The 24,872-nt window shown below is 36.9% G+C and overlaps 1 protein-coding gene across 6 annotated transcripts in view; it reads left to right on the top strand.

Moving 5' to 3' along the window:
- RAPGEF6 (Rap guanine nucleotide exchange factor 6) overlaps positions 1-24,872 on the top strand; it is a 188,897-nt gene that overhangs the window by 18,224 nt on the left and 145,801 nt on the right. For 5 of the 6 annotated variants that reach the window (XM_029941860.1, XM_029941857.1, XM_029941858.1 and 2 more), the window contains 3 exons: positions 4,171-4,241; positions 6,143-6,199; positions 12,889-12,972. In XM_029941860.1, coding sequence (XP_029797720.1) covers positions 4,171-4,241; positions 6,143-6,199; positions 12,889-12,972 — 212 coding nt within the window. Of the gene's footprint in view, positions 1-4,170; positions 4,242-6,142; positions 6,200-12,888; positions 12,973-24,872 lie in introns of those variants that run through there. The other variant, XM_029941859.1, reaches the window with a different exon arrangement.

The following is a 24,872-nucleotide window of genomic DNA, read 5'->3' as shown; positions in this document are numbered from 1 at the left end:
AGGGTATGTGATTACTAACTGACAGAGGCATAATGAATCTAAGGCTATCTCTAGATTCACAGGTTTTTAACCACACTGTCTTTAGCCTAACATTAATTTGTAGAGGATTCTTCACTTGTCATAGATAAGAAATTTGTTATTTGTAGAGTTAGAGAAACAAAAAAAAAGCCTTCCAGTCAGGGGCGCCTGGGTGGCTGAGTCAGTGGAGCATCTGAGTTCTGCTCAGGTCATGATCTCGCGGTTCATAGGTTTGAGCCTGTGTCTTGCTCTGTGTTGACAGCTCGGAGGCTGGAGCCTGCTTCGGATCCTATGTCTCCCTCTCTCTCTGCTCCTCCCCTGCTCATGCTCTCCTGTTCTCTCTCTCAAAAACAAACATACATTAACAAGAAAAAATTAGAAAAAGAGCCTTTCAGTTTGCCTTTTCCAAGTTTTGGTTGGGTTTCTAAGCATGTGTAGAATGGCCGTCAGCAAAATTGAAAGATGGAGTTGCTCTAGGAGTAGCACACTGCTTGGCACAAGATTAAGGAAGGCATGGCCTCTTAATTACAAGTGTGTACTTAAAAGGATCATTAATTCCTTATGCAGAGCTGCAAATAGGAATTAATGTGTCATTTAAGAATTATATTGAAAACCAATAGAATGTACCTACAGTGAGTGCATTAGGTAGGAATTGTTTGAAAAGTGTAAAAAGATTGCTGCTTTTTTATAGGACGGCAGTGTTACTTCTCACCTCAGCCTCTTCATGTTCGTTCATGTAACTGGATTGGAGGATATGGTTGATCTGTTTTAGAAAGTACTGAGTCATCATCACTTCCTCATCAATTTTCACCCAACTGGAACCCCTTATTTTTTCCCTAATTCGGAGCTGGTATTTATTCTTCTCATAGCCCTGGTTAACTTCTGCAGTATGTTGTTGTAGTTACAGAACAGGTGGCTCATTCTCGTGTTGCTGATCTGGAATGTCATGACTTCCCTCTTTCAGGCTCAGTAGAGCAGCTTTCAAGTGCACACGGTGTAAACGATTAATACTTCTTGAATCTAGCATTAAAATTTATTTTTACTACCAAGAAATATCTGTGAGACTCCTAATCTCTCTGTCACGGTTTTTTGTTTGTTTGTTTGTTTGTTTGTTTTGACTTTCTATCAGCTTTTATTGATCTTGGGCACACCAAACTTAGTAATATCTAAAGCCTGTCTCAGAGGTAACTGGTACAAAAACTACCCAAGAAACCAGGGCATCTGGCTAGCTTAGTCATTAAGAGCATGATAGGATGATCAGTACTTAATTTAAGACTCAAAGGATACCTTCTATGGGTTTCCAGAACCTAGTCTGAGTGACACTCGTGTTCTGCAGACTCTAGGCACTTTATAGTCCCTAGACTGCCAGCTCCTTCTCCTGAACTAAAGATACTGGTGGACAGTAAGGTATCATCATCATATGAATCACTTTATTTGTCCTCTGTCAGCTATTAAACTTTCTTTTGTTTGCTGATGTCTTACCACATGAGAAATGTATTTCATATATTCATTTTGATCTTTAGTTTACTTTGGAAAGATAAGTCCATTTCCCCCTTACTCTATCTTCACCTAAAGTTAAAGTCCCAACAGTTTGTCAGTAGAAGATGTCCTGAAATGCCCCTGAGCCACTGCACACCAAAAAACATTAAAGTGGTAGGTCTTTGCCACCTCATAGAAATGTATTGCCCACTTTCTGGAGAATTAGAGTGTTATCAAGAATTCCAGGGTAATAGCCTTCTCTTGGTAATTCTCTTGTTCATTCTGTCCATTCAGCAAGATATCATCTATGTAATGGGTCTAGATGTTTTCAGATTGTATTATGGTAGAGAGTAAGAGAGTTAAAATAGTCCTAAGGAAAAACTGTAAGTTAATGTTGTCCCATATGAATAGAAAGTGTTTCTGATGATTTTTTGTAATTTAAATGGAAAATAATATAGTCACCAAATCAGTACCTATGGCTTAATAAGTTCTAGCAACAGTGTTATATTGAGAATATTGGTTGGCATTTGGTTAAGTCTCTGGCAGTCTATAGTCATTTTTTAAATATACATCTGCTTTCTGAAGATGATATATGAAATAGACCCCCACCCCAAGTACTTTAAATCTTTACTGGTAGCACTAGTCTTTGCTATCCGTTCCTCTCTGGAAGCAATATTGTCATGTATTTACTATCTTGTTCTGGAGAATGGGCAGTTTCAGAGGTTTCCGGTTGGCTTTTTGCACTGTGACCACTTTTACCACATAGGTCATGGACCCGTTGTGGGGGTTATTCTTACAAGTACGAGCATTCTAAATATAAACACAGGTAGTGGAGAGAGACTATTAGTAGAAGGGTGTCTAGGCTCTGTGAGTTCACCATGGCCCATACTTTTGCCAGGATGCTATTTATTACCTTACTTCAGAAGGTTCTGGCTGGGAAGTTGGTTTTTTTGCTTCACAGAACCTCAACTGGAATCATTCTTTTAGTCCCATTGATTTAGTAGCTGTGCTGTTAGGAGAAGACCTTGTTTACATATCTGATGCCTTGGTGCTCTTCCATGTGGCCTTTGTTTATCCATGAGACTAGTGGGCTTCCTAAAAACATTGGTGGTCTAAGGATACTTGAATCTTAGAAGTTACACATCCTAACTTCTTTCAATGAGAATAAATCACAGGACCAAGCAGGTCCATGGGGAAGACACACAAGATTCAATTTTTTGGTTGCAGGGGGGGCGGGGTGAGCGAAGTGGTAAGATCCTGTTGCCAAACAGCCTCTAGGATAAGAAATACCATTGTAGCTGGCTCTCTTTGGAAATAGAATTTACCATATCACTACTCCATCTGCTGTCTTCACAAATTTTATAGCCCTTCCTCATTTGTTACAGTTTTCTCTTTGAATTTATTTTTTATATGTCCATAAAAATCTAATTCACTTCCATTTTAACAAGGATTTAGAGATTGACACCATCATGGTTAATTGGTACTTGTAAGTTTTGGAGTCTAAGATTATTGCTGTTTTACTTATTGGCTCCATGTTTTCTTTTTCTTTTTCTTCTCTGTCATCTGATAATTCTCTTGGCCAGTTGCCCATCAAAGCAGGAAGCCTGTGTTTGGGAGCAGTCTGATGTGGTATAAAGGCACTGTTCCTTACAAGAGAATAAGGAGGTATATTTTATATAGAGAATGTAAGCTTGTTTATAATCACTGTGCACCAACATTCTGCCTAAGTGGTAAAGTGTACCATTCTGTCAGGACTTTGGACTGCTCCCATATTCTCCCTTTAATGTGTCTCTCCTCTTAGCTGAGGTTATACTATATCATCCTGGGACTTTTAATACCTAGTTATCTGAATAAGGGCTAGAGAAAGGTGCCCTTTCTCTCTCAAAGAGTGAGCAATAGAGTTGTCCCATGGGACTTTTTTTGTTTGTTTAGTTTTTGATTAATATTACTTTGAGCCTCTTCTTAAGAGATTTTTTAGAAAGTCATATTTAATAGGAATGTTGACAAACTGGCTCATGTCTAGAGAAGGTCAGCCAGGGTACTTTTAAAGATCTGGAACCTGCAGGGATGCCTGGATGGCTCAGTCAGTTGAGTGCTTGACTCTTGATTTTGACTCAGATCTTTGATCCTAAGCTCATGGGATCGGGCCCTGTGTTGGACTCTGCACTGAGTATGTAGCCTGCTTGAGATTCTCTATTTCCCTCTGTCCCTCTCCATCTCTCCCCTCTTCCCTGCTTGCTCGCTCTCTGTCTAAAACCAAAACCAAAAAAGATCTGGAACCTACCAATAGTGAAACTGCATAATCTGGAGAAATTAATAATTATAATACTTAGGATGATATGATAATTCTTTTTGAATAGTTGGATGTCATTGAGCTAGAAGGGTTACATCTGTTTAGAAATGAAATAGACTTTCATATGAAATAATGAGTTTTTGATTTCTGGCATTGTTTGAGTAAAGGCTATCAGCCCTACTGAAGGGGAGTTCTGTATGAGGGGTGGTAACTCTTCTCTACCTTTGCCGATTTATTTTAATTCAGATTTTATTAGACTTCCTGTAGTTAACAATTCTGTCATAAATGATTGTGTGTGTAAAATCAGAATTGTGGGGTGTTAAAATATTTTGACAAATATATTTGAAAAATAATCCAAATTTTTTTTTTCTGTTCTCTAGGATTTAAATACTATTTATTCTTATCTTCATGGAATGGAAATACTGTCAAATCTCAGGGAACATCAGCTTAGGTAAGTGTGATGCTGTGTTTTAAAAGCTGGTGCCATGGAGTTCTTCAAATGAGTTTGGGTAGATCATTGTGGGTACACATGATTTGGAGGCTTTTCTAGAGTAAGTATAGAAACTTTTACTTTCTCATCACAGTTTTTCTTAGCTATGGAACCTTGAGCAAATCTTAACATGTAAGCTTTAGTTTTTCTTCCATAAAATAGGGACAGTAATATTATCTTTATAACAGTAGTTTGAGGGTAACATGAGAATAACTACCTGAAGCAAAACACAGTGGTCAGTATTTGCTAGCCAGTGAAAACAACACTGTTTACTCTCTGTTTGGTATTTACTCGGTTCCCCGTGTTTAGGATGGGCAAGGTAATGAAGTAGTGTTGTGTGAAATGGAAGGATCAGGACTCTTGATTTGCTATGAGCTCCTGTGAACAGTACCCATAAACTTCTGAACCTCATTTTCCTATTCTGTAAAATAAGTTTTCTTTCCTCCTAACTTACGTCATTGTCATTACATTTATAAAAAACACTTTGGAGTTTTGTAAAGCATTTACTCTTGTAACTTTGCATATAAAAATTTAAAGTGTATATTCCTTCTGTGATCTGTGATGTGTTACTTTTCCTGGTCATTCTTTAAGTTTTTGGTTAAGAACCAGACCAGATTGCTAAAATATAATTGTTAGAGTTTATTATTTTCTTCCTTTCTCTCTTTCTCTTTTCCTTCCTTCCTTTCTTTCTCTTTCTCTCTTTCTCTTTTTTCTTTAATGTTTATTTATTTTGAGAGAGATTGATAGAGTGACTGTGAGAGGGGAGGGGGCAGAGAGAGAGAAAATCCCAAGGAGACTCTGCACTAACAGCACAGACATGGGGCTCCAAATCACAAACTGTGAGATCATGACCTGAGCCGAAGTCAACTGTGTCCTGAGCCGATGCTTAACCAACTGAGCCACCCAGGTGCCTCATGGTTTATTTTTTTCTATTTTATGTATAACGTAATTCAGATGTCAGCATATATATGAAAGAAGAAAACTATAGCATTTAGTAATACTAAAAGCATTTTTAATGCATTTAATTTTAAATAATTTTTAATGTTTATATATTCAACAGACTTTGTGTATATACTTCTGCCAGTAATATCTTTTATTTTTGCGAGAAAGAGAGCATGAAGGGGAAAGGGGCAGATAGAGATAGAGAGACAGAGAGGAAGAGACAATCTCCAGCATGGAGCCCAGTACAGGGTTTGATCTCAAGACCCTGACCTGAGCCAAAATCAAGAGTGAGACACACAACTGTCAGACCTACCCAGGTACCCCTCTACCCATAATTATTTTTCTTTAAAAATTTTTTTAAATGTTTATTTTTGAGAAAGAGAGAGGGAGAGAGAGAGAGAGAGCAAGCAAGCGAGTGAGCAGGCTTGAGCAGGGAAGGAGCAGAGAGAGAGGGAGACACAGAATCTGAGGCAGGCTCCAGGCTCTGAGCTGTCAGCACAGATCCCGATGTGGGGCTTGAACTTACAAGCTGTGAGATCATGACCTGAGCTGAAAGTCGGAAGTTTAACTGAGCCACCCAGGCACCTCCCCTTATACCAGTAATTTGTAAACATGAGGATCCAGTAGTGAATCAGACAAATGTGTATTTTTCCATAATAGAACATGAAAATTGTGCATTGTGAATTGGCAGGTTATAGAATATACATATATATAATTCTGTTTGTTGCCACTTAATATTCTCCAGTGAACGTTTTTGAAAATATTGCATTTGATATCTCTATTTCTAAATTGTTGTAGTTGAGTGAAGAAGTTAGTGGTAGTATGACCATTTTCTATTGGAGTATGTAATTATAACTCTTCTTAAAACACAATTGAAGATAAACTAATCTTTAAAATTTTGACTTTTTTAAAAATGTTAGATTAATGTCTGCGAGAGCACGCTATGAGAGATACAGTGGCAATCAAATTCTTTTTTGGTAAGTATTTCCTTAACTAATTTAAACTAATAGCTTTAATACTTAAATTATGACTTTTAGCATTGGGATTCATTTGATTTGTAAATCTTTAGAGTAGATTGAACTGTATTCATAAACTGAAATAGAAAGTACACGAAAGGTTTACAGAGCAGTGAAGTTTAATAAATACATGTAATATTATGTATTAGGAACTAGTTCCCAGTTGAACATAGAGAACAGATCTGCTCTCCTGAGACTCTATTTAGCTCCCTTGGAAAGGTAACCCATTTCTGACTTCTATCACCATAAATTAGTTTTACCTCTTTTTTTGAAGTCCACATAGATAAAAGTCTTTTGGTCAGACTTAGCACATGTCTAAGATTCTTCCGTGTTTTGTAATCTTTTTGCACTGCTTTACACTCTGTGAAAATAACACAATTTATCCTTTCTACTGCTGATACTAGGGTTGTTTCCAGTTTTTTTACGATTGTGAATAATAAAATTTCTATGAAAATTTTCTTCATGTCTTTGTGTGCTCTTATATAGTCATTCCTGATCATTTAAGGGAATATTCTTAGGAATAGAATTATAGGAAATGTGATCAAGGTTAGGAGAAACTGACATTAGAATCTGGCTCATATATTTCATTTTGTTATCTCATTGTGATTTTACTTTATATTTCCCTGCTTATTAATGATAGATGATTTTCATGTTTTTGTAGGCTATTTGGATAGCTCTTTTATGAAACCTGATTTGAATTTTTAGCCATTTTTAAATTGGGTCTATAGTATTTCTGTTGATCAGTAGAAATTGTTCCTGAATTCTATATCCTTGCCCCTTTTTGGGATACTTGTATGTATCCTAACCCCTCTGTGGCTTGCCTTTTCACTCTGTTCAAGGGATCTTTTGAAAAGTAGAAATTTCTGACTTGCTGAGTTTTCTTCTTGGGATTTGTGCTTTTCATGTCCTATTTAAAAAAGTCTTTCCCTTTTATCAAGATGATGAAACTATTCTTTCCTGTTTCCTTCTAAAATTTTTGGCATTGATGACTTCTTTTATTACATAGAATCACCAGGTATTTTGGGATGGTATTGACCTTAATGTTTCATTACTAGCACATTATACTTACCCTTTTTTAAACATTTAACTTGATTCATAGGACTTTTAATAGCTATCTTCATCCATTTGTTGATCAATTTATTATTAAATGTTTCTTTGCTATGTTTATGCTTACCTTGGCATAGGATAATGGGGAGACACAGTGTGTGTTTTTATTGAGCTTATTGCTTAGTCAAGTAGAGAAAATTAATTAAAAGTTACACGTATTTCAAATCAAAACCACACTGAGATACCACCTCACACCAGTCAGAGTGGCTAAAATGAACAAATCAAGAGACTATAGATGCTGCCGAGGGCGTGGAGAAACGGGCACGCTCCTACACTGTTGGTGGGAATGTAAACTGGTGCAGCTGCTCTGGAAAACTGTGTGGAGGCTCCTCAAAAAACTATCGATAGAACTCCCCAGCAATAGCCCTGCTAAGGATTTACCCAAAGGATACAGAGGTGCTGATGCATAGGAGCACATGTACCCCAATGTTCATAAGTGGCACTTTCTACAATAGACAAATCATGGAAAAGAGACTAAAGGTCCATCACCTGATGAATGGATCAAGAAGATATGGTATATATATAAAATGGAGTATTACATGGCAACGAGAAAGAATGAAATCTGGCCATTTGTAGGAAAGTGGATGGACCTCAGGGGTGTCATGCTAAGCGAAATAAGTCAGGCAGAGAAGGATAGATACCATATGTTTGCACTCATAGGTCTAACAGGAGAAACCTAACAGAGGACCATAGGGAGAGGAAGGGGGAAAGAGAGCTGGGTAGAGTGAGGGACACAAATCATGAAAGACTATTGAATACTGAAAATGAACCATGGACTGAAGGGGGAGGGGAGGGGGTGATGGTCATGGTGGGGGGCACTTGTGGGGAGAAGCACTGGGTGTATTATGGAAACCAATTTGAAAATAAACTATTAAAAAAAAGTTACATTTAAGTGCTATAAAAATATAGATAATTACATCATTGGAACATAATTGAGTAAACCCTTGTATTTACGAGCAATTTGTTTTTAATGTCCTACAGCTAACATCTTTGCATACTGTGGGTGTAATATGATTGAGTATTAAAAAGGAACCAACCACCAGTGAACAATTTATTTATGATGAATGTGCTAAACCATTTCAAGGAGGTCAGCATAGTTTTTTCAGGAGGGAATGCTGTGTTGAGTATTTACTTGCATAAAGTTAATGTAGACCATTATGTTACACTATACAAAATAAATAAATGAAAAAGTAAGGAGATGTCACTGTATACCCATTTGAATTGCTACATTAAGAAATGTAGACAGTAACAAGTACTGGTGCTGATACAGTAACACCTGGAATCCTCATATGTTGGTGGTGTAGATGTTAAATGGTATAGCCACTGTAGGAAATAGTTTGACAGTTTCCCAGAAAATCAGACAGTTTTACCACTTGACCCAGTAATTCTTTTTTTATTCGTTAATAGTTTGTCAAGTTGGTTTCCATATAACACCCAGTGCTCATCCCAACAAGTGCCCTCCTCCATGCTCATCACCCCTCTTTCCCTGCCTCCCTCCCCCATCAGCCCTCAGTTTGTTCTCAGTATTCAAGAGTCTCTCATGGTTTGTCTCCCTCCCTCTCCCCAACAAGTACTTCCCCCTTCCTCTCTCCCATGGTCTCTGTTAAGTTTCTCCTATTCCACTTATGAGTGAAAACATATGGTATCTGTCCTTCTCTGCCTGACTGACTTCACTTAGCATGATACCCTTGAGTTCCATTCATGTTGCTAGGAATGGCCAGATTTCATTCTTTCTCATTGCCATGGAGTATTGCATTGTATAGAAAAACCACATCTTCTTGATCCATTCATCAGTTGATGGACATTTAGGCTCTTTTCATGATTTGGTTATTGTTGACAGTGCTGCTATGAACATTGGGGTACATGTGCCTCTATGCATCAGCATTTCCATATCCCTTGGGTAAATCCCTAGCAGTGCTATTGCTGGGTCACAGGGGAGTTCTGTTGTTAATTTTTTGAGGACTGCACACTGTTTTCCAGAGTGGCTGCACCAGTTTGCATTCCCACCAACAGTGTAGGAGGATGCCCGTTTCTCCACATCCTAGCCCAGCATCTGTAGTCTCCTGATTTGTTCATTGTAGCCACGCTGACCAGTGTGAGTTAGTATCTCAGTGTGCTTTTGATTTGTATTTCCCTGATGATGAGTGATGCTGAGCATCATTTCATGTGTCTGTTGGCCATTTGGATGTCTTCTTTGGAGAAGTGTTTGTTCATGTCTTCTGCCCATTTCTTTAATGGATTGTTCTTTGGGTGTGCAGTTTGGTAAGTTCCTTATAGGTTTTGGATACTAGCCCTTTATCCGATATGTCATTTGCAACTATCTTTTCCCATTTCATCAGTTGCCTGTTAGTTTTGTTGATTGTTTCCTTTGCAGTGCAGAAGATTTTTATCTTGATGAGGTCCCAGTAGTTCATTTCTGCTCTTGATTCCCTTGCCTTGGAGGTGTGTTGAATAAGAAATTGCTGTGGCTGAGGTCAAAGATGTTGTTTCCTGCTTTCTCCTCTAGGGTTTTGATGGTTTCCTGTCTCACATTCAGGTCCTCATCCATTTTGAGTTTATTTTTGTGTATGATGTAAGAAAGTGGTCTAGTTTCATTCTTCTGCATGTTGCTGTCCAGTTCTCCCAGCACCACCTGTTAAAGAGGCTGTCTTTTTTCCATTGGATACTCTTTCCTGCTTTGTCAAAGATTAATTGGTCATACATTTGTGGGTCCACTTCTGGATTCTCTGATCCATTGGTTTGTGTGTTCGTTTTTGTGCCAATACCATACTGTTTTGATGATGACAGCTTTGTAGTAGAGGCTAAAGTCTGGGATTGTGATGCCTCCCGTTTTGGTTTTCTTCAATATTACTTTGGCTATTCAGTTGGCCCAGTAATTCTTTTACTGATTTATATTAGAGAAATAAAAACACATGCATACATAATAACAGATGTTATTAGTACTATTTGTATTTCCAGCTTAAAACTGGAAACAATCAAAATGTATAATGAATGGATAAATACAGTGTCATGTAACTGTATAATGGAATATTATTTGGCAGTAAAAAGGAATAAAGGCACATAGATTTATAATACAATGTGAATAAACTGCAAAAACATGCTAAGTGGAAGAAGCAAGACAACCTCCACGTATTACAAGATCCCATTTATGTGAACTGTCCAGGAAAGCCAAATCTGTATAGACAGCAGATTATTGGTTAGCAATACAAAGAAGTGTTTTTTTTTAATGTTCATTTATTTTTGAAGAAGAGAGAGACTGTATGAGTGGGGGAAAGGGCAGAGAGAGAGAGAGGTGTAGACTCTGAAGCAGGCTCCAAACTCTGAGCTGTCAGCACAGAGCCAGATGCGGGGCTTGAACTCACGATCTGTGAAATCATGACCTGAGCTGAAGTTGGATGCTTAACTGACTGAGCCACCCAGGTGCCCCCAAATAAATGTTCCAGAACTGGACTGCGTGATCTTTCCACAATTGTTTCAATTTTCATGGAAATTGAATCCACCCACCTATAATGGGTGGATTTCTTGTATTTAAATTTTATCTCAAAACTTTTTTTTTTAAGTTTATTATTTAGAGAGAGAGAGACAGAGACTGAGTGGCCGAGGGGCAGAGAGAGGGATAGATAGAATCCCAGGCAAGCTCTCTCTTCTATTAGCCCAGAGCCTGACTCATAGCTTGAACTCAGTAACCATGAGATCATGACCTGAGGCCAAGATCAAGAGTCACATGCCACCCAGGCGCCATAGCACTATTTAAAAAATATGAAGACTTACACAGCTTTGTATCTGGTTAATAATAAGATAAAAAAAGAATGCAGAAGTTAACTAAATTTAAATTCAGAGATTGTTGAAGGCAGAGAAGAGAGTATGTATAATTGATTTTAAGCAGCATTATAGAAAAAGTGAAAGTAAACCAGTGTGTGCAAGTACCTTGAGGAAAGAAGAGGAAATGGCAAGAGAAGATTCTGGAGAATCAGGTGGAGGCCATCTTAAGCATATTTTGATCGTTTTCTTAGGAGCCTCTGAAGCCTTTGAAGATAAAAGATCTGACAAGATTAACTATGCCTTCCTTCTCTACTAGTTTATTCTTGGATTCCTTTGTTTGCCTAGAGAAAGGAGATAAAATGGCTGACATTAAAGCATTTTACTTTACTTGGGTTTACTTGTCCAAAGGCGTTGCCAAACCATGCTCTAAGAGTGAAATTTTTTGTAAGGTCTGAACAATTTCTTATTCATGGGCTGCCATGGTTCTTTTTATGGTAGGAGTGAAATTGAGGACTTTCTGCATTTATAATTGAATTTACTGACAACTTGGTGACCACTTCAGCTAAGCGAGATAAAAATTGGAGGCTTGTGGTTGGCATCCAGTTATAAGTTTGTTCTGTATTAATTTGGGGCAGATTGTTTCTTTGATTTTATTCCTTGAGTTTGTAAGTCATATTTCACAAGATTAAGGAAGTAGAATTTCTAAGCAAGGAACCTTAACTTGGAGATTTGCTGTCATCTTGCCTCAATGAAGATTTGAAGAAATTAAAAAGAACTTTGAAGTGTCTACTTGAAAATTGACAAGATTCTTCCTTTTCATGGTGAACGTTAGGATTAACCTAGAACCTTACTTCTTACCCTGGGTGCTGTGTGGAATGTTTTGGAAGTGTAGGTTTCTGGTTGGAGGATAGCAGTATTTATTGAGGGCAGAGAATACTATCAAAGATAGAAGCTTGAAGGAAATGATAGGTAGATTTTCTGGAGTTTGACTTTCCTGTTAGACATTCAAGTTGACATGTCAAGTAGATAGCTAGCTAGATCAACAGTTCTCTGTGTCATGATTTTTTTTAAAGGAGTGACTTTTTTTTTAAAGATACTAAATTTCTTAAATACTGGAATTAAAGCCTTAGGTATAGTAAATAAAGATATGTGAGAGGACAGAAAGATTAGTTTATACACTAAGATCTAACAGGATTCTGGGTTTTCATTAGAGGTTTAACTCAACTAAAATGCTCAGAGACTTAAGTCATCTGGTATTCTTTTATCCCTGAAGCACATATTAAAGGTATTTTGTTTGTGTGTATGTTAGAATAAAATTTAAAAGAAATAGATTATGATTCACCTCATGGTTGACAGTGAAGATCAACCTTAATGAACTTGTCAATTTCAAATAGTGTCTTTAATATACATAAATTATCAGCATAGGATTTTATGATATACGCATATAGTACAGTTTTAAGTTTTAATCTTCATCACGTATGAACCACTACACAGAAATGAATGTGAAGCTAATGATTAAATTAGTAAGTTTGAGCTAATAAACATATTCTTCTGAAGTCTGTATCGTAAGATCCCGGTTACACTTTTTCCTACGTGAACATAGTCTGTATAAGTTGGTACATTTTTTCTGTTAGCAATAGCAGTATGTTTCAGAATTCCATTGATTTTTTAATGATTTGTCCTATTATTAGATTATATTTCATGTTAGGTATTTTGTATTGAAACCATATACAAGTGAAATGTGTATATTTATTTACTCATTAATTTCTTTACTTGAACAGTTCAGAAACGGTTGCCAGATGTTGGTATATCCTGCTTTCTGGATCTGTGCTTATGAAAGACTCCATGGTCTTGCCTCCTTGCAGGTAAGTTTACATTTGCTGCTTAGAGTTATGGCAGGCAAAGTTAACATTGCAGCTATTTATTTAATCTCTCATGTTAATCTGTTTCGTGTAAAGTTTTACTGTTTTATGATGTATAGTTTCTCTCAGTAGGTGATATATTTTATAAATGTGGTTGCTTGCTGATACTATTGGAAATAGTAGGAAGCAACCTGTATTTCAGATTTCTGAGGGTATACTCTTTACATCTTGGCATAGTATCTTGACTTTGATTTGATCTTTAGTTTTATATGGGATTTGATTTGGTTTATCTGATGGGTTTTGGATTTGTTGCTGATATTAATGGTTATAGAGAGGGTCAAATATTTTAATAGTTAAGAAAATGATTTTTAGAGTAAGGCAAATTAGGTTAAAGTCCTGATTTATTATTTATCATTTACTGTTTATATGATTTTATACAAATTTTAGTTTTCTTGTCTGTAAACTGAGTGTAATAATAGTACCTACTTAAGTGTCTCTTTGAGGTTTTATTAAGCTCTAGTACTAGAAGCTCTCAACGAAGTCTGTAAATATTTACACTACAGAGCCAAACTGCTTGAGTTCATGTCTTTGTTCTACTGTTTCTTGGGCAAATTATGTAATCACTTTCCATTTATAAAATGGGGATAATAATAGAACCTATTTCATAGGTTACTTTTGAGGAATAAATGAGTTAATATATATAAAGCTCTTAGACTAGTACCTGGCTATGATAAGTCATTGTTAATTATCACATCATAATTAATAGGTAAAAGAGGAAGTTGGTTGGAAAAATGGTCAGATGTGATGTTCTTCTGGAATTTGTTTTCTTAGCATTTCTTATGATTTGGAAGCTTCGTATTAAAATTTGGTGACATGGTGGGGGGGATCTGGGTGACTCAGTCAGTTGAGCATCCAACTTTGGCTCAGATCATGATCTAGCGGTCCATGAGTTCAAGCCCTGCATTGGGCTCTGTGTTGACAGCATGGAGCCTGGAGCCTGCTTCGGATTCATGCCCCCCTCTCTCTCTGCCCCTCCCCTGCTCACACTCTGTCTGTCTCTGTCTGTCTGTCTGTCTGTCTGTCTCTCTCTCTCTCTCTCTCTCAAAAATAAGTGAAGATTAAAAAGAATTTTTTAGGGGCGCCTCGGTTGCTCAGTCAGTTAAGCGTCCTGTTTTGGCTCAGGCCTGGAGCCTGTCTTCAGATTCTGTGTCTCCCTCTCTCTGACCCTCCCCTGCTCCTGCGCGCTCTCTCGCTTGCGCGTGCGCTCGCTCTCTCGCTCTCGCTCTCTCTCTCTCTCTCAAAAAATAAATAAAAACATTAAAAAAAATTTTTTTAAACTAAAATAAAATTTGGTGATATTGGGGCACTTGGGTGGCTACTGGGGTCAAGTGCCAGGTCAGGCACTGAGTGTGGAACCTGCTTAGATTCTTTCTGCCTCTCCTTCTAACTCTCTCTCCTGCTCCTATGTTCTCTCTTAAAAACACTGGTGGCATAAAAATGTAATCTTTTGGTGACGTTTTTCCAATAATGATTAGAATAGATTTTTAGACTTTTAAACTAAGACTTTTTAATTGCAGCTATTAGTTACAAAACTGTTAAATTTAAGTATCAAGGAATAGTCTATTTGATCGGTGGTATGGGCCATCTGATTTTTTTTAAATGTTTATTTCTGAGAGAGAGAGAGAGAGAGATAGAACATGAGCAGGGTAGGGGCAGAGAGAGGGAAACACAGACTCTGAAGCAGGCTCTAGGCTCTGAGCCATCAGCACAGAGCCTGACACAGGGCTTGAACTCATAAATCACGAGATCATGACCTGAGCCAAAGTCCGATGCTCACCGGCTGAGCCACCCAAGCACCCCTGGGTCATATGATTTTTGATGCCTTTTTTAAACTCATGTCTTGGAGTCCTGAAACTTTACATGGTTGGCATTTGGTTTAATGAAATCCGTACTTCTTGATCCAGTGGAATAAAACCCAGCATCTGCTATTTTTACAAATAAAATTCAGAGTAGTTCTTGGTTTGGCTGTTGTTTCTGTTTCCCTGTGTTTCTGAGACTCATATTAATGAATTTGTAATTGAATTAGTCATTGAAACAGAATAAGCTGGGATGATAGAGGTTACAATTAAGTTTTTGGAATTTTAGTACTGTTCTTTTAAATGTTTCCTCACTTTTGCCTACTGTGATGAATGGTCACGAATTTGTTTTTAATACTTTCTGTAGCCATTAATTAGCTACAGTAATTCACCATTAGTGGTCAAGACAAGGAAATTTCGGGTGTCTGGGTGGCTCAGTCAGTTAAGCAGTTAAGCATCCAACTTTTTTTTTTAAACATTTTATTTATTTATTTTTTTGCGAGACACAGAGAGAGACAGAGCAGGGGAGGGGCAGAGAGACAAGGAGACATAGATAGCTCAGAGCTTGGAGCCTGTTTCAGATTCTTTCAGTCCAGAACCCAATGCGGGGCTCAAACCCACGAACTGTGAGATCATGACCTGAGCTGAAGTCACGACTGAGCCACCTAGGCGCCCCAAGCTTCCAACTTTTGGTGTTGGCTCAGGTTATAATCTCAGTCTGTGAGATCAAGGCAAACATCAGGATTCTTTCTTTACTTTCTCTGCTTCTTCCCTGCGCACATGTGAGCTTTCCTTCTCACCATAAACAAACATTAAAAAAAAGACAACAGAGGTTAATTTTTTAATCAGTGATAGAAATGGGGATGCCTGGGTGGCTCAGTCAGTTAAGCATCCAACTCTTGGTTTAGACTCAGGTCATGATCTCAGTTTCATGAGTGTGAGTTGTGCACTGTCTGTGTGGAGCCTGGTTGGAATTTTTTTTCTCTCTTCTTCCTTTCCTCTCTCTCTGCCTTCTCCCCTACTTGCACAGTCTCTGTCTTTGTTAAAATAAAAAAATAAGTGTAATACAAATATATGAGATGTATGAGATTTTAAACTCCTGGGACACATTAATGTAACCATCATGAACATTACAGTAAACATGATTATAGAAGTTTCTTTAGTCATTCAAAGGCCATTCTGGGGCCATTGCTAGGGGGCACCTGGCTGGCTCATTCAATAGAGCATGCAGCTCTTGATCTCAGGGTCGTGAGTTCAAGTCCCATGTTGGGTGTAGAAATTAGGCGGAAAAATAAAAATTTTTAAAAATAAACAGTTCTAGGTAGGGGATGTGCTACATTTTTCATTTCACACATATTTGTAAGAGGTCATAGGGTGATTGTTAAAATTAATAATCAGTTCAAATAAACTTAGAATAATGTTTAGCATATATTATTAAGTATTAAGTACATTTGGCTTCTGTTAATGTTGATTATTATAGCATAATAGCATTGGGATAATCATTATGATACCAACACAATATGAACACTGCTTAGTATAGGAAGAGTGATAGTAGTATGTTAGTTCATAAAAGTTTGGTTATTTCTCTAGATTTAAAAGTACTTGTTATTCCCTGTATTAGTCGGGAGACAGAAACCACACAGTAGTTTGAACATGGACAATTTAATTTAAAGCAATATTATTTCAAGAGATTAGGCAGTAAGAAGGGTAAAGGAGCTAAAGGACAGTACCCAAGTAAAGAACAAATCTGAAAGGAGAGCCTTCCCCACAAGATTTTAGATCCTGTTGGAAATAGTGGAGAAATTCACTGGCTTGCCTTGTGCCAGACCTGGTCCTCAGTCATAGAGTCAGGGCTGACAGGAAGGGAACTGCTGACCAGGACTGACCAGAGAACTTCCCCTCCCCCTACTAGGGTGTGGCTGGGCCCTGAGGCTGGGGTTAGAACCTCCCTTTGCCTTAACATGGCACCCACTGGTGCACTTCTCCCTTCCCTCCCCCTTCAGAAAGACAAGTTTTCTATGCATTGTTTTTCTGCTGGCACCCCCTACTGACAAATCTACCTACCTGCTCCTGGGTAAATTCAGTCTCCTATATTCCATAATAAGTTGCTACTGCCCCTGCCTACCACTTGTGGCTAAGCATGCAGTTCATATTGGGAAGTTCAGGGGGCATTGTCACCTAATGTCCTGTGGTTAGTCATTCAGCATCTGCTAATGCCCAGTAGCAAGCCAGAGCTTGTTTCTCAAAAGGATAATAGTTATTTGCAGAAGAGGGCATAAATATTTCAGAAATTGTAGCCATCTGCACTATCATTCTCATATTAGTGCTTGGGGGTTCTGTAGAGCATCTGTATTTGCCATGGACCCTTTATGTGCCATTGGATGTGCTGGTTCATAAGACTGCAGTTTACAGTGGGTTATACTCCATCTTGAGTTGTTTGCAGCCTTGTGGGCAACGCTGAAGGGTTAAAGTAGCACACTCAGTATATGTTACCTCCAGGATTAAGAAAAAAACTAACCACGCATTGTGCCTTTTTTTTTTTAATGTTTTATTTTTATTTTTGATACAGAGAGAGACAGAGCATGAGAGGGGGAGGGGCAGAGAGAGAAGGAGACACAGAACCAGAAACAGGCTCCAGGCTCTGAGCTAGCTGTCAGCACAGAGCCTGACGCGGGGCTCGAACCCATGAAGGTGAGATCTGACCTGAGCCGAAGTTGGAGGCTTAACCAACTGAGCCACCCAGGTGCCCCCCCCCCCCTTTTTTGATAAATGGAATGAGAGACAGCAACTTGTGTTGCACCTTGGAGGGGATATTTTGTGCCCCAAATTCTGGAATTCTCAGAAGCTTCACTGAGGGCAGGACATTTGAAATTTTATATGTATTTTAAATCAGTAGAATATATATATATATGTGTATATATATGTATGCATGTATGTATATTTTTGTGTGTGTGTGTACATATATACATATATATGTATGTATTTTACAATTTATTCTAAACTAAGTAGATAAAAATGAAGTCTGAAATTTAAATGTCTTCTGAAATGAATTTAGTTTCTGGAATTGAGTTTAGTTTATAGTTGCTACAGGAAAATCTGTAGCTCAAGAAAGCAAGGACTTTATTATATGTGATTTTTCAAATAAAATTTAATGTGTGTATTTATTCATTCAAGCATTAATTTCTGGAGCAAATAAGTATGGTCATTTCTCTATATGACACTAGCATGAAACTTCCTTGGGGAGGTAGTTGTGGTAACGGATTCTACAGATCGCAGGGTTAGTTAGGCGGAGAAGAAGAGAACCAACATTGAAGTCACAGAATATCTCCAGCACTAGGACATTAATTTATATGCAAACATTTAGTGCCTATGTTGTCAGGTGGTTGCTAGTCTTGGGTTGGTAAAGTTACCACCTTTAAATAGCACTGTAAATAGTATTGTTCTTTTTCTAAAGACATACTTTTAAGATAGTTTTTTGACAAGTATATTTGTACCATTCAAAAATGACAATAGTGGAACAAGTGATAATTTAAATATTATTATTCCTACTTCTAGTATCCTCCACGCCATTTAACCCATTTACATAGATAACTAACTACATTTATTAATATGTTTGTGGGTTTGTTTTTTTAAAATACATATGTGATTAAGAAATTCTTTTTATTTTCTTGTTTCTGACCCAATGGGAATATTGTTCAGTGGTTTTAAATCTTTTATTATAATATATGGGGAAAATACAGATAACCTAAATGTGGATATCAGAGAGTTAGTCTAGCTTCTTGAACATTTGCCTAATTACTACCCAGAACAAGAATTTGAACATGGTCAGCATTCTAGAAGCAGCCCATAGTCTTTCCTCAAATCAACTTTCCTAGTCCCTCCACCACTCAGAGTTACTGTTTTTTAAAGTTTTAGTTAGTCTTAAATATCTGTCGAGTTTTAGCCTAATGATATGTATACCTTAAAACTGTAGTTTGGTTTTGTTTACTTTTGAACTTGATATTAATGTAATCACACAGTATTTTGTATATGGCTGCTTTGGGCCACTGTTTATGAGATACATCCAGGTAGTTAGAGTTAATTCATTTTTATTTATTAGCATTACATTGTGTAATTGAGGGCTATGATAGATAAAGCAGCTGTGGACGGTCTTGTACATTAGGTGCACATGGGCATGAATTTATGTTAGGTTTACCTAACAGAGAATTGATGGCTCACATTTATGTGCCTATATTTATATCAACAACATTTCCATATTATTGATTACAAGTTATATCCCGAAGTGAATGTACGAATTTACACATTCACCAACACTGTATGAGAATTTCTGTTATTCCACATCCTCACCAACATTTAGTATTGTTGAGCTTTTTATTTATTTATTTTTTTGCCTGCTGAATTTCAGTTATTCTGTTGTTTATATACTTCATTATAGTTTTGATTTGCATGTTACTGATTGCTAATGAGTACCTTTTTATTTGAATAATTTTTTTTCCCAAGCGCATCTTCAGGTCCATTGCCTGTTTTTCTAATGCATTGTCTTTTTGTTTCTGAGATGTGGAAGTTCTCTGTGTATCCTGAATAAGCATCTTTACTAGGTTATTTTGTTGGAAAATCTTTTCCCTGTGTCATGTATTGTTCATTCTCTTAGCAGTATATTTGGATGAATGAAAATTCTTAACTGTAATATAGAGCAGTTCAGTATTTTTCTTTTTGTCATCTTTGGTTAATAAATATTTATGGTACCTGCAGTCAGGAAGATATTTTCCTTGATTATGTTCTAGAACGTTTCTTGTTTTCTTTCCACATTTAGGTCTATAATCTACTTAGGATGCATTTTTAAAAATACTTATTTATTTTGAGAGAGCATGACCAGAGGAGGGGTAGAGAGGGAGAGAGAGAGACTCCTAAGCAGGCTCCATTCACACTCAGATGCTGGCTTGATCCCAGGAACCATGAGATTATAACCTGAAACAGAATCAAGAGTCGGATGCTTAACTGACTGAGTCACCCATGTTCCTTACATAGGGTGGATTTTTGAGTATGATAATGTTGCATGGTTTTCCATATGGATTCCTAGATAACCTTTTCCCATGCTTGTTGAATGCCTTATTTTTTATACACAAATATCCACATATGTGCCTGTTTCTGGACTTCTGATCTCTTCCATTCAGTTTTGTTCATACCTGCTTGAATATCACACTGTTGTAATTTCTGTAGGTGTATAATGTATCTTGAAGTTTAATAGAGAAATTATTTATGAGAAACTGCTAAACTGTATTCTGAAGAGGTTGTACCATTTTAAACTCCCACCAGCAATGTATAAGAGTTCTGTTTCTCTTTCTACATAGTCACCAACATGTGATTGTCAGTCTTCAAGTTTTGCTATTGTAGTCACTGTGAAGTGGTTTTAATTTTAATTTTCCTACTTGGTGTTACTGAGCACTTTTTCTTGTGCTTACTGGTTGTGGCTTCCTCCATATTCTTTTGTGAAGTGTCTATTAAATTTTTTTTTTGCCTGTTTTAAAGCTGAGCTGTTTGTCTTTATTATTTTGTAGAAATCTTTAATACATTCATGCCACAAGGTGACAGGCTTCACACGCATTGTATCTCATTTTGTGGCTTACATTTTTATTTTCTTAGTCCTTTAAACAACTTTATTAAGGATAATTGTAGACTAAACTGTACATATTTAAAATAGTTTGATAAGTTTTGGCATATGTATACACCTATAAAACCAGTGCTCTAATAAAGCTAATGAATATATCCATCACCCTGCCCCCCCAAATTGCTCATACCCCTTTATAAACTTTTTCTTTCATCCTTGCTCCTTCCCTTGGTCCCCAGGGATTATTAATAGTTTTTATTTTTGTTTTTTGGTCACTATAGATTACATTTTCTAGAATTTTATATGAAGTAAAACATAAAATATATACTTTTGTCTGGCTTTTCACAGTCATTAAAATTACTTTGAGATTTATCCATGCTGTAATATGTATCAGTATTTCATTTCATTTTTCTTTAAATCCTTATACTGTATATTAGATCACCGGAAGTCAGTAATGTTTCATCTGAAAATTTGTGTGACACCATATAGTATTTGTTTTTCTGTGCTCTGTATGGTTTATTTCATTCAGCATAGTTCCCTTAGTGTTCATCCATATTTATCCATGACATTGCACAGTTTCCTTCTATACCACATTTTTTTTTGTTTTATTTATTTTTGATACAGAGAGAGACAGAGCATGAGAGGGGGAGGGGCAGAGAGAGAAGGAGACACAGAACCGGAAGCAGGCTCCAGGCTCTGAGCTAGCTGTCAGCACAGAGCCTGACATGGGGCTCGAACCCACGACCGTGAGATCTGACCTGAGCCGAAGTTGGAGGCTTAACCGACTGAGCCACCCAGGCGCCCCTATACCACATTTTCTTTATCCCTTCATCTTTCATATATTTCATTCCTTTTTATTTCAGTATCCTCTTATATCGACCACTCTTTGCAGTTCAACTGCTGATGGACATTTGGGTGGTTTCCTGGTTTTGATTATTTTTACTTGTGGTGCTGTCAACATTTGTGTACGAGTCTTTATGTGGACATATGATTTCATATCTTTGAGTAAATGCATAGGAAAAGAATGGATTATAACTCTTCACTCGCATATATGTGCACATACTTTTATTTATTTGGGGTATATAAGTATATATTTTGGAATGGCTAGATTATGTGGTAGAGGGACGCTTAATTTCTTATAGCGCCGTACTCTTCCACAGTCGTGCCATTTTACATTCCCACTGGTGTAATACATGAGAATGTTTGTATCACCTCCTCATGTATACTGGTGAAGGTCAATCTTTTTAAGTTATATTGTCTTCATAGGTATGTGATAGTATCTGATGGTAGTTTAAATTTGCGTTTCCCTAAAGACTAATGGTGGTGAGCATCTTTTCATGAACTTGTTTGTCAGTTATATGTATCTTTTGTGGAGTGTCTCTTGAATCATTTGCCCATTTGGGAGGGGCAGGTAGAGTTGAAAGATTTCTTATTTTTAGTTATACAAGTTCCTTAGGCTTTTCACAAGTCCCTTAACAGGTATGTGCCAGACACATATTTCCTTCTGTGGATTGATTTTCAGAGAGCAGAAGAACTTAATTTTGATGAAGCTCAGTTTATCAGGTTTTTTTCTTTAATGGACTATAGTTATGTTGTTGTAGGCAGGAAATCTTTGATTACATATAATTTTTTTTAATTTCTTCTGAAAGTTTTATAGTTTCAGATGATGCTGATAGCTTTGTCTGTTAACTGTTTGTAGTTATTTCCATGGTGTATCATGTGAATCTAATTTCAAACCTATACATATTCAATTGCTCTAGCACCCTTTGTTGACAAAACTGTCCTTTCTTTGAATTACCTTTGCATCTTTGTTGAAATATAGTTCACCATGTGGGTCTTTTCCCCAACTGTTTGCGTTGTTTCATTTATTGATTTTTTTATGTGGTACCATTGCTACGTTTTCTTGATGACTCTAGCTTTAAAGTAAACTACAAAATGTATGGGTGCCAAATTGTTTGGGTCATTATAGGTTCTTTGCAGTTTCACATGAATTTCAAAATAAGATTATTAATTAAAAAAAATTTTTACGGTAAAAATCTACCGAATATTGTGTAAAACCTATATGATGAAAATTACAAAACTCTGATCAATGATAGTGAAGAACTAAATAGGGCACCTTAGTGACTCAATATAGTGCCCGACTCTTGACTTCCACTCAAATCATGATCTCATGGTTCATGAGTTCAAGTTCCACATTTGGCTCTGCACTGACAGCAGGGAGCCTGTTTGGGATTCTTTCTCTCTCTCGATAACTCTCTGCCCCTCCCCTGCTTCCTCCCTCCCTCCCTCCCTCCCTCCCTCCCTCCCTCCCTCTCTCTCTCTCTCTCTCTCTCTCTCTCTTTCTCTCTCTCAAAATAAATAAACATTAATATTTTTAAGTTAAAAAAAACTAAAGAGTGATTCCATGTTCATGGATAAGAAGACTCATTGTTGTCAAGATGTCATTACTTCCCATCTTATATGCAGTACAATTCCAGTTAAACTCTCATCACATTATTTGCAAATATTGCACTGAAATGCCAGTTCTAAAGTATATATGCATAGGCAAAAGACCCTGAATAGCAAACGCAACACTGAAGAAGAACTAAGTCAGAAGAGTGACACTAACTAACTTTAAAATATACCATAAAGGTACAGGAAATAAGACCCCGTGGCACTGGTTAAAAATTAAATAAAGGTATCAACAAAACCAAACAGAGAGCCCAGAATTAGAATTCAACTCTTAGAGTTGGAGATTCAAAACTCTAATTAGTAGAACCACTAGATTGAAAAATTAGTAAAGATAAATAGCCTGAGAAGTAAAATTACCACTTTGATACATTGTTGTTGTTGTTTTTAAGGCTCATAGATCATTCTCTAGGATAGAATATATTCTAGGCTATCAAACAAGTCTTAGTAAATTTTAAAATTGTGAAATAATTGAGTGTTTGTTTTCTGAATATGTTGAAATTAAATGATGAATCAATTCCAGAAAGAAATGTGGGAATTTAAACAACACATTTATAAATGACCCATAGGTCAAGGAATAGTTGACAATGGAAATTAGAAAATATTTTGAAATGAATGAAAATGAACACATGACAAATACTGAGATTCACCTAAGGCATCTTAGAGGGAAATTTACAGCACTAAATTGAGAGCACCTTCATGAGAAGAAAAACTTTCTCAGAGATTTAGTCACCTTAAGTTTCCATCTTAAGAATAAGAATAGCAAAGTAAACTTGAAACAGGTAAAGTTTGAGTGGGATTCGATGGTATAAAAACCAGGAAAACAATAGAGAAAATCAATGAACTGAAAAGTTGGTTCTTTGAAAAGGCCAACAAAATTGACAAACTTTGGGATAGATTGACCATTTTAAAAAGAAAACACAAATTACCAAAATCAGGCTTGAAAGAAGAGATGTTGTTGTCCTCCAGAAATTAAAGTACTAGAAAATTTTATGAGCCACTTTATAACAAGTTGGGTAGATCTTACAAAGATATATTACCATAAATAGAGTGTAAGAGAAACTTTGAATATATTTATAAAAAGTAAAGAAATTGATAATTACATTTATGCCCACAAAGAAGAGCCTAGGTCCACATGGCTTTAGTGCTAAAGGTTTTCAAGTATTTAAGGAAGCACTGTTCATTATCCTGTGCAAAACTCTTGGAAAATAGGGAGGAGGGAGCCCTTAAAACCTATTTTGTAAGTCCACTGTTAACCTGACAAACCAAAGACATCACGAAAGAAAACTATGTATTGTCATCTCTCATGAACATACATGAAGAAATCATTAGCAAGATAACAGCAAACCAAATCCAGGAATATATTAATAAAGTATTAAAAACTGAGTAAGTGGGTTTATTTTGGGAAGGCAAGAGGGTTTAGCATCCACAATACACTTTTTTAGTAAGATAAAGGACAAAAGTCATATCCTTTCAGTAAACAATAAAACATTTGGAAAAAAACCCAAAAGCTGTTTTAATTAAAAATTTTTTGTTTATTTATTTGGAGTGAGAGAGCACCAGTGGTGAAGGACATAGTGTGAGAGAGAATCCTAAGCAGGCTCTGCACTGTCAGCACAGAGTTCGATGCAGGGCTAATGAGCCAAAAATCAAGAGTCGGACACTCAGCCGACTGAGCTACCCAGGTGCCCCCTCATGATAAAAATTTTGAACATACTAGACATAGAGAAGGAAATTTCCTAATTCTATTCTAGGGCATGTACCTAAATGAAGTTTTTTTATTTCCTCTTCTAGGGTTCACAGCCCTGTCCTTTCTGTTTTCCAGTGTCTTGAAACTGTTGTTTTATTTATTTTTTCCATAATATTTTATTGTCAAATTGTTTTCCATGTAGCACCCAGTGCTCTTCCCCACAAGTGCCCTCCACCATCACCACCACCTCTTTTCCCCCCTCGCCCTCCCCCTTCAGCCCTCAGTTTGTTTTCAGTATTCA

Source organism: Suricata suricatta, chromosome 6, assembly GCF_006229205.1.
Source record: "Suricata suricatta isolate VVHF042 chromosome 6, meerkat_22Aug2017_6uvM2_HiC, whole genome shotgun sequence".
Lineage (NCBI taxonomy): Eukaryota > Metazoa > Chordata > Mammalia > Carnivora > Herpestidae > Suricata > Suricata suricatta.
Note: the sequence above shows the minus strand (reverse complement) of the source record. Positions and strands in the feature narration are given on the sequence as shown.